General features: G+C 45.9%; 1 protein-coding gene across 4 annotated transcripts in view; it reads left to right on the top strand.

The window, feature by feature from the left end:
* The first annotated feature begins 742 nt into the window (after window positions 1-742).
* Window positions 743-9,096, top strand: part of MOCS1 (molybdenum cofactor synthesis 1) — a 30,137-nt gene continuing 21,783 nt past the window's right edge. The window contains exons 1-3 of one of the 4 annotated variants that reach the window (XM_077175813.1): window positions 763-900; window positions 1,355-1,531; window positions 8,672-8,804. In XM_077175813.1, coding sequence (XP_077031928.1) covers window positions 778-900; window positions 1,355-1,531; window positions 8,672-8,804 — 433 coding nt within the window. In that variant the 5' untranslated portion in view covers window positions 763-777. Of the gene's footprint in view, window positions 901-1,151; window positions 1,280-1,354; window positions 1,532-1,940; window positions 3,467-8,671; window positions 8,805-9,096 lie in introns of those variants that run through there. The other 3 variants (XM_054629399.2, XM_054629400.2, XM_054629403.2) reach the window with 3 other exon arrangements.

Here is a 9,096-nt window from a genome sequence, read left to right as displayed (position 1 = left end):
GCAGAGAGCAAAGGCTGTCAATGTAGGTTTTGCCCTTGCTGCTGAGGGACATGGGGCTTGGGTCACCAACAAAGATGGTGTCCTGGTTTTGCATTCCCGGAGGAATTTAGGGAAGTGAAACTGCCACAGATGGTGACAGGCCTTTGAAGGGAAACTGTATGATGAGTGGCTGAGGCCACTTGGTCTGATCAGCCTGGAGGAGACTGAGGGGAGACCTCATCACCTTCCTCGTGAGGGGAGGCAGGGAGGCCGGGCAGACACGGATCTCTTCTCTGGTGACCAGTGACAGACCTTGAGGGAATGGCATTAAACTGTGTCAGGGGAGGTTTAGGCTGGATATTAGGAAAATATCCAGGGTGGTTGGGCCCTGGAGCAGGCTCCCCAGGGAGGTGGTCATGGCACCAAGCCTGTCTGAATTCTAGAGGCTATACTCTTGGGCACATGGGGTGACTATTGGGGATGATCCTATGCAGGGCTAACAATTAACTCGATGATCCTTGTGGGTCGCTTTCAACTTAGGATATTTCGTGATTCTGTGAATTGCCCGGTACCGCTGCCCTGGGAGCACCCAGCGGTGCCGAGGGACCTTGCGAGAAACCTCCCCCCTTCCCTTGGCCAGCTCGCCTGAGGGGAGCGAACTACAACTCCCGGCGTGCAGCACGGCACCGGCCGCCGGCCGCCGCTCCGATTGGCTGCCCCCCCTCCGCCCTCCCCGCGTGACGGCGCGGAGCCGGCGGCGGTGGCAGCGCCCCCCGTGCGCTGGGGCAGGGGAGCCGCATGGCGGCGGCGGCGGGGGCGTCGCGGTGGGGGCGGCTCCTGCGGGGGGCGCGCGGGGCGGCCTCGCGCCGCGCCTGCAGCAGCAGCGGGGTGCGCGCCAGGGCCGCCTCGGCCGCCGCGCAGGTGAGGCGGGCCCGGGGGCCGCGGTGCGGACGGGGGGCGCGGGGGAGGTGAGCGTGCCGTGCCGAGCCGTTCCGCGCCGTGCCGTGTCGTGCCGAGCCGTGCCGTGCCGAGCCGTGCCGCGCCGTGCCGTGTCGCCGGGGGTCGCGTTTGGGAGTTTGAGTGGCGGGCCGGTGCCTCGTCCCTGGGAAGATGTGTTTCGTGGAGGGGCTCTCTGGTAACCGTGGCAGCGCCCGGCGGGGTGAGCAGGGGTCTCGGGCACCGCGGGCGGAGGCTGCCGGCGCGTTCCCGAGAAATGCAACCTGTCTATAGAATTTTGCAAGGTACTGGACCGACCAGTAGTTTGTGCGGTGAACATGACCTGATTGTGTATAGGGGGGAGGTAAGAGTCAACAAAACGTGTAGTAATACAGAATGCTGTGTATCCTTCATTTGTTGAAATGTCACCCTTACTTAGGAAATACGTGGGACACCCAGTCTGATGGACCGAACTGGTCCTGTGCTCCTGCCCAGCCAAAGGAGAGATTACACAACACTCTTTGATCAGCCTGGGTCAAAACCCGAGTGGTTTGGCAGCTTTCAGTGGTTGTGCTCTGATGGTCATACGAACTTCGCACTGAACCTGTTTGTGCTGGTACTGGCGTGAAGTCAACTCTGGAGTTGCCCTGATACAGCTTCTCCCGGTTTAACTTTTGGTCCCTCGGGTGGATTCGGTCTCTTGGTGTCTCTTGTTTTTCAGAAGAAAAAGCTACACGGAAAGTCTAGATGCAGTAACTGTCTAGCAGAAATAGGGCATGGCACGCAGAGCAATCCCAGCTGGAACATGATTTATTGAGTTACTTGCAATTGCATGGCTGGCTTCAACAAACAGAAAATAAGCTAAAGCTACTAGTGACAGACGCCGTGTCGCCAGAATTGAATGCATTTACTGCCACTTACTTACTTAGAGGAAACCAAATGCATTTGTGCGTTGCTTTATTGAATGCTTACTTGACTCCGAAAACTAGAAAGGTTATTGAGTTTGTTTTGTTTGGTTGTTTTCCTAGGCCATAAACATTTTTATAAATTCGGGTCAGAATTACTTTTCACTATTTTCTTTACATCGGGTAGCTGTACCAAACATTCAGGAACAGTTTTGAGGGAGCTTAATTACAACATCTGTCTGAAAGTCCCTTAGGGGCAAAAAGCCGTGGTACCTGGAAGAATGGGCTGGGCGATACCCATTTGTGGTACAGTAAATATTAGAAGTGTGCCAGGGCACTGGCTCATATCCTGCAGGGCTTGAGAAATGAGCTAGTGTAAAAAACAGGCACTGCAGACTTAGCAACTATACAGTGATAATACACTCATTGCTCCTTTCTGTTCTCAGTTTCTCCTGGGATTCATCTGTAGAGAGAAGTAATTAGCGTTACAGCCATAGGGGACAGTGAAATGTGCTTTCAAATGAGAGAATATTCAAACATTCAAAACAGTTGTGAATACTGCTTGACTGTTTCCTGTGCTGGAGCTGCAAGTATTCGTGGGTTCTGTTTAGTTTCCTGAGGTTTTGGGGAGGAGGTGTGTGCAAAGGGGAGAAGAGAGCAGTAGACTATATTTCAGTCCCCTTTAAAATGGTCATTCCAGCTATGGAAGGAAGAACTCGGGCAGTTCAGGAGACAATTGGGAGGCTGTGTCCAAGGCCATCCATTCAAAGTCTTCTGGTTGGGTTGCAAACAGTGGGCTCAGTACAGCTGTTGTACCAGTGCTGTGTGGTGAACGATTTACTTGTTTGAATCTTGGTTTTTGAGATACAGTTGTCAGTCTCGGAGGTGTGCGCAGAGTGGAGTTCCTTTTTCTAAGACTAGAACAAGGCATGAAGCTACAGGCACTCTGAAAGCAGCATTTTCACAGTTGTTCTGTTGTGTGCGAGCATTTCTTTGGATTTTTCTTGACTAGTTCACAGTTAACAAAGTTTGAGGCCATCCTGCCATCTTGTACCCATGATAATATATGTCCAGAGTCTATTCTTGAACTAAAATGATCAGGTAGGATGACCTATTTCTACTACAGAACTGGAAATCAGCATGTTTTTTTTTAAATTCTGCTCTAGATGTATCATGTCCAGTAAGGGTCTTGATACAAAGTTTCACTTAATCTTTCTTCATCTGTTCTTGTAGAGCCTGTAATCCAGATATAAACACCTGAAAATTTCTGTGGCCACAATGAAGCCTTCACTGCTGGGATAAAGTGGAGAGTCCAGCTTGCCCAGAAAGACCTCACATGGCCCTAATTCTCGGCCAGTCGTGTCTGAAACACTCTGTGTGCTGTTGCTCTGTTTGTGGGCAGCCAGTGGCAGTCCCTGGGCAGTGCTCTCCGTGCCAGTACCCGCAAGTGTAGCCTGCTGTTTGGGGTCAGCTGTTGGGCAGCAGCTGCTGAGCCCTCACAAAAACATTTGTCTTGGACTTCTCAGCTCAGACCTCATTCTGGCACTTGGCCTACTTAGACCCAGTTCAGCCTCTGCGGTTGTCTGATTTCCAGGTTGAACCAAGGACATTATGTCACCGCTTCCCTACAGACTAAGATGCTAAAGGTGAGGAGTGAAAGAGAAGAGCTCTTGCTGAGCTGTGTCTGTGACACTGCAGCAGTGTTAGGTGCTACACTGGGACAGCAGTGCTGTGCACAAACCCATTGGGATTGCAGGAGCTTGAAGAGCCAGTGGATACAGGAAGAGCATTAACAGTGTCATGGGTACACAGGTTGTGGTAGTCCCTGAGGTCTATGCAGAACTCTTTGCAAGCTTTAGAGTGCACAAATATCACTGGGGATGAAGTGAAGGTGGAAGAGTATAGTAAGGATCTTCAGCTTGATTAGTAGGTAAGAATTCTGTTGTCTGCCCGCTTGTATTTAACTGAGCCTTTCTAGCATCTGTCAGTTTGTGGGTGTTCCTGGTAGTTATTAATACCTCTGCTGACAGCTTCCAATTTTGCTGCATTGTTAAAATAGTTCTCCTGGAAATCACAGGTGACTTGTCAGGTCTGAAGGGTTGACAGCTTGTCAAAATATAGCTGCTAGGTGCAGTCATCTAAACTCTCATTCTTTCAGTACTAGTATAGAACATGTGATTGACAGCCCAGAGAATGAACCTGGGTTTTTTTCATGGATCAGATAAAGTACACTGTGTGACAGGGCATATTCCTCCCATGTGCAGAAGTGTCTCCTGTCAACTATGGAGAGAGGGGACTGGGGACTTGTGGGTTATAGACATTCCTTTTGAGTGAAAAAGCTATCTAATTGGGCATTGATATGTTAAAATACCAGCAACCATCTACCTTTTCCTACTTCAGGAAATTGAATAACCTTTTTCCTGTAGCCTGGAAACTGTAGCAGGCTTTTGCTTTCTTCCTGTTCCAGTAACTCTCACAAAGGCTGCAAGTGACAAGGTTCAACCTCAACCTATTCTTCCCCTTTGGAGAATCCTACTTACGCAACAACCTGAGGGAATGCTTCATCCTTGTTCTGAGTTACCAGGAAGGCAGCTGAGTTCTCATCCTTGATAACTGGCCTTTTCTATGGTATTGATAAAAATAGGAGCTGGTGCTGGGTGCAGTAGCAGTTTTGGTAGTACAGGATCCACCTCTGCTGGAGTTCAGGCTGATGGGTATCAGCTATTATGGCTTATGGGTATCTCCTAATTCCTCTGTGCTGAAATCTAACTGGTCATAAACTGAATAGCTTAAAAATTCCACCTCCTGTCATTCTTCCCTCCCAGACAAACCCATTTCTGTATACAACAAGAAAATGATGGAAATAAGTTCTAGTAGCTGTGTAAAACATTTTTCTTTTTGCCGTTCTAAAACACGCTACTTTGCAGCAAGAGTTAGTTATTTCCAATAGAAACTTTTAACTTTATTGAGACCAATCTTTGCTGAGTGCCTGTTCTTTTAATGCTGCTTCTGTACAGTTCACTTTAGAGTAATTAATGAAGGGCAGTGTTGTTCCTCTTAGTTTAGCTACTTTACCTATAGCAGCCATGAAGATGGATGACAGACCAGCAACAGAACTGGTCTCCTGTGTCCCCACTCCAGTGGGGGCTCTTTCCTGAAAACAGGAAATTATTTTAAGCATTTTACTGTCTTTAAAAGTATGCAGTTTTGTCTTTCATTGCATAAAAGCATTAAACTGTCCCTCATTTGCCCCTGCCTTTCTTCCAGGGAGAACAACTTTTCCCTTCTTTCCCTGCCTGTAATGCACACTCTAAAACTGGGAGGTGGGAGGTTTGTACTATTCTGTCTTCAAGTGGAGTGGTAAGGAAGCCCAATCCTGAAAAAGATGCAAAAAAGCATTGGTGGGAAAGAAACAGGAGAGGAGGGCTCCCACAAGAGTGGCTCAGATAATTTTAATAAACTTGGGAGTGCTTTCCCTCTCAAATGTGAATACCTTTCCAAAATAATAGAAGGAGAACATCAAATATCCAGCCAGGCCAGAAAGCAGCATAGTTTTCAAGAAAAAAACCCACTTTTTTGTGTTGAGTTTTTTCTGAGTTTGGCAGATTTAAAATATCCTTAGATTTAGTCTGTTCAGGGTTGAATTTTCTGACTGAGGAAGATGAAGAAATGAAGTTTGGATATTTACCTGGACTCTTTGAGTTAACCTGGCTTGTATTTGGAGAAACACTTACTTTCAGTAAGTGGAACAGAGCCAGCATTTCTATCAAAACAAGGGACTCCCAACTTAGGATTTTTTTGGTAACCTAAAGCTGTGCAGAGCTCTACCGCTACCCACACACCCCTAGGCTGGAGCATTTTCCCAGGGAGTTTAAAAACCAGATGAGTTGTTCAGAATGCTGCAGGAAGGGGAGCTGAAGTGTGTGAGCAGTGGGTGTGGCTGCAGAGTGGTTGCCAATTACACTTCTGATGTTGCCAGGAAGGGAAGGCCAAGTCTGGGCAGGGCTGGCCTTGCACCCCGTACGCCTCTGCTGTTGCAGCCCCTGAAACTGAAAGGCATTGCTTTCTTCCGGCAGTAAAGCAATTTCTTGGAAACTACTACTGCGGTTTTATCAGGGGTAAACAGATGTTTTCTGGGCTTTGAAACAGCCACTTTGTATCTCCCTTGTCTCCTCTAGCTCCTCACTGCTATGGATATTCTTAGAGTAAGGTCTTCTTATCTTACCACAAAGCTGTTTGGATCAAGTATAGTGGATTGTTTAAAGGTTAGGGAAAAGATTGTGCTACCAAGAATGACTACTCCTGCTTGTAAGTTTAGCAGGAGCCTGGTGTTAGCGCAGCTGGAAACAAAATTGCTGCGGCTGCTGGTGGCTGAAGTTGGGTCTCTCCCCAGATAACCTTTGCTGTCTGGATGATTTGATCACTGAGGGTCCTCTATGGCTTCCACTCACCCACAAATGTTTCTTACAAATGTTTTCACAATAAAATGTTTTGAGAAGCATACCTGGGTGGTTCACTGTTTTAGCTGGTCATTTCTAGATTCCTTGCAAGGGCTGTAGGGAAATCCTGTGCAGGACTAGCTCCGTTGGTCACTACTGATAACCAGAGCCAGGGAGCTGATGGCTGTGGCTATGTGTGTTCCTGCCCGGTCCCTTGGCATCATCCTGTACATTCTGATTTTGGTATGTCTGGAGATTTCCCATCTGTTTTTCACTGGATGTGACTCATGACTTTAGCTTAGATAAACAGTTTAAATATGCACTAATGTGTCATTTTGTTTGGTTCCTAATTCTGCATCTTAAATTCATGTCAAAACTTTATTTAGTCCTTGCCTGCTGCAGCCTATTGAGACTAATCAGCACAATTTTAACTTGAGGCACAATGCTGCAGCTGATTCACACATGCACACACGCACAAACTTTGTGAACACCACATATACAGGAAATGGTTTTGTATGTGCCTTTTCACTAGATGTGAAATTCACTGACATGTGCCTTTTCACTAGATTTGAAATTCACTGATTGTTAAATGTGTGTATGTGGTTAACTAACGAGGACCCAGTGAAGGTGGTTCCCTTAATTATTTTGTTTTCTCTGGTTTATTTAGTGATGCTAGGCAGCTGGCCTCATTCATGACTTACCAAATTGACCTCCCATAAAATGTTAATTTAATTCTGATGTAGTAGGTGAAAATACTTAGCAGAGTTTGAATTATGTTGGGTTTTGGATGTTTGTATGTAGTGCCTGAAGCAAGTATCCACCAGCTGATAAAAGTAAGTTGGTGAACTCTTGCTTTTCTGCAGTACTGTGATAAGAGTTTATTCAGTTACTGTAAGTTTCACTTGAGGTACCAAAATATTTTCTGAAAGTAGCAGAGTGGTTTCAGTTGTGCTTTACAGGTACAGAAAAAGAGAGCTATAAGATTGTAATTGGAAAGTCATGGGCTAAAGGCAATGAGACTTCCTGCATTTAGACCTTGCTATAATTAACCTTTCTGGCATTGATGGTACTGATATTTTTAAGTTACTTGGTATAAACTGAACTGTATTTGTTTGCAGCTGCTATTTGGGATATTTGATACCTAATGCGATCATAAGAGCCTAGAATGGTTGGGGTTGGAAGGGGCCTTTAAGATCATCTAGTTCCAACCCCCTCCCATGGGATGCCTTGCACTAGACCAGCTGGCTCAAAGCCCATCCAATACTTCCAGGGATGGGCATCCACAACTTCTCTGGGAAGCCTGTTTCAGTGCCTCACCACCCTCACAGTGAAGAATTTCTTTCTAATATCTAAATCTACTCTTTTTCAATTTAAAACCATTCCCCTTTGCCCTATCACTACAGACCCTTGTAAGAAGTCCCTCTTCAGCTCTCCTGTAGTCCCCTTTAGGTACTGGAAAGTGATAATGTCTCCCCAAAGCTATCTCCTCCCCAGGCTGAACAGATCCAGTTCTCTCAGCCTGTTTTCTTAGGAGAGGAGCTCCAGCCATCTGAGCAGCTTTGTGGCTTCATCTGGTCTTGCTCCAGCAGTTCCTCATCCTTCTTATGCCCTCATTGTAGAGGGCAAATACTCATACTTCCTAAAAATTGTGCTGCTCTAGAATGTATTACATTGTGCTTTAAAAAAAACCCAAATTTCTAAGTAGAAATCACTTGTAATATTCACTTCATGACAGTTAATAAAGAAATTTTTAAAATTCTGATCTTTTTTATTCAGCTTGAACGGGTGTTCAGAAATCACACACTTCTCTTCCAGTTCCATGATGCCCTGCATTATATGTCATCTCTTAACTGAGACAAGCCTTTTGGATGTGTTCTGTTACATGGTTTTAGGCAGGAAGCCTTCATTGGAAATTAAGACAAGTGTCAGGAAACATAATTGTATATAGCAATAATTCAGTTTTGCTGTTAAAAAGATGTTAATATTGCACATGGGATATGGTAGCAACACAGGCAGAGATGCAGTGTTTAATCAACTTCAGGTTTTCTTGTGCTGAAGTGCAGGAAGGGCCTCTACTCAATAATTTCATTTACCCAAGGGCTGTAGTGAGCACAGGTGATCCTGGATCATTGATTCTGGGAAATGACAGGCAGTTGAACAAAACCACCTTCTATTCTGCACAAAAAAAAAGCCTGAAGCACCTATGGCAAAGACAGGGAAAATTGTAGAAATGGATTAAGGTAGGGTGTGAAACTTAATAAATGGCCACTTTTGACAATGGTTTTCCTTGGGCAGCTGTCTATGTGGGAAGAATGGAATAATAATTATCAGTTGAGTTCAAAGTTGATATTTATACAGCAAGTTGACAGGGTAACTGTTCAAATATTTGACACTTGCTTGTTTTTGTTGCAGGAATTACAAAGCTCAGGAAGAGAACGCTTTGTGCTAGAACATGCTGCTCCATTCTCTGCTTTTTTGATGGACAGCTTTGGGCGGCAGCATAATTACTTGCGAATTTCGTTGACTGAGAAGTGCAACCTCAGGTGTAAGTGTCTGCTCTTTCCTTGCACAAAACTCCTGCACATATTTTACAAAAGCCAAGGTTTGGGTTAAGGTATTATTGCTGTGTTGGCCCTGTGCTGCTTCTTGTCTTCACAAAGTAACAATAAATGACAGATAGAGGCTAATTGGGGCTGAGCTACTGGTGGGGTGGGAAACCTGGAGCAAGCCTAGGGATCTACCAGAGACAGGTGGAAGTGACAGATCTTTTATCAGACTTGGCGTGGTTTAGATAATGATGCCTGTGTGTCCAAAGTCTCCAAAAGCAGGAGAGCTCA

Source organism: Agelaius phoeniceus, chromosome 3, assembly GCF_051311805.1.
Source record: "Agelaius phoeniceus isolate bAgePho1 chromosome 3, bAgePho1.hap1, whole genome shotgun sequence".
In the NCBI taxonomy this organism is placed as follows: domain Eukaryota; kingdom Metazoa; phylum Chordata; class Aves; order Passeriformes; family Icteridae; genus Agelaius; species Agelaius phoeniceus.
Note: the sequence above shows the minus strand (reverse complement) of the source record. Positions and strands in the feature narration are given on the sequence as shown.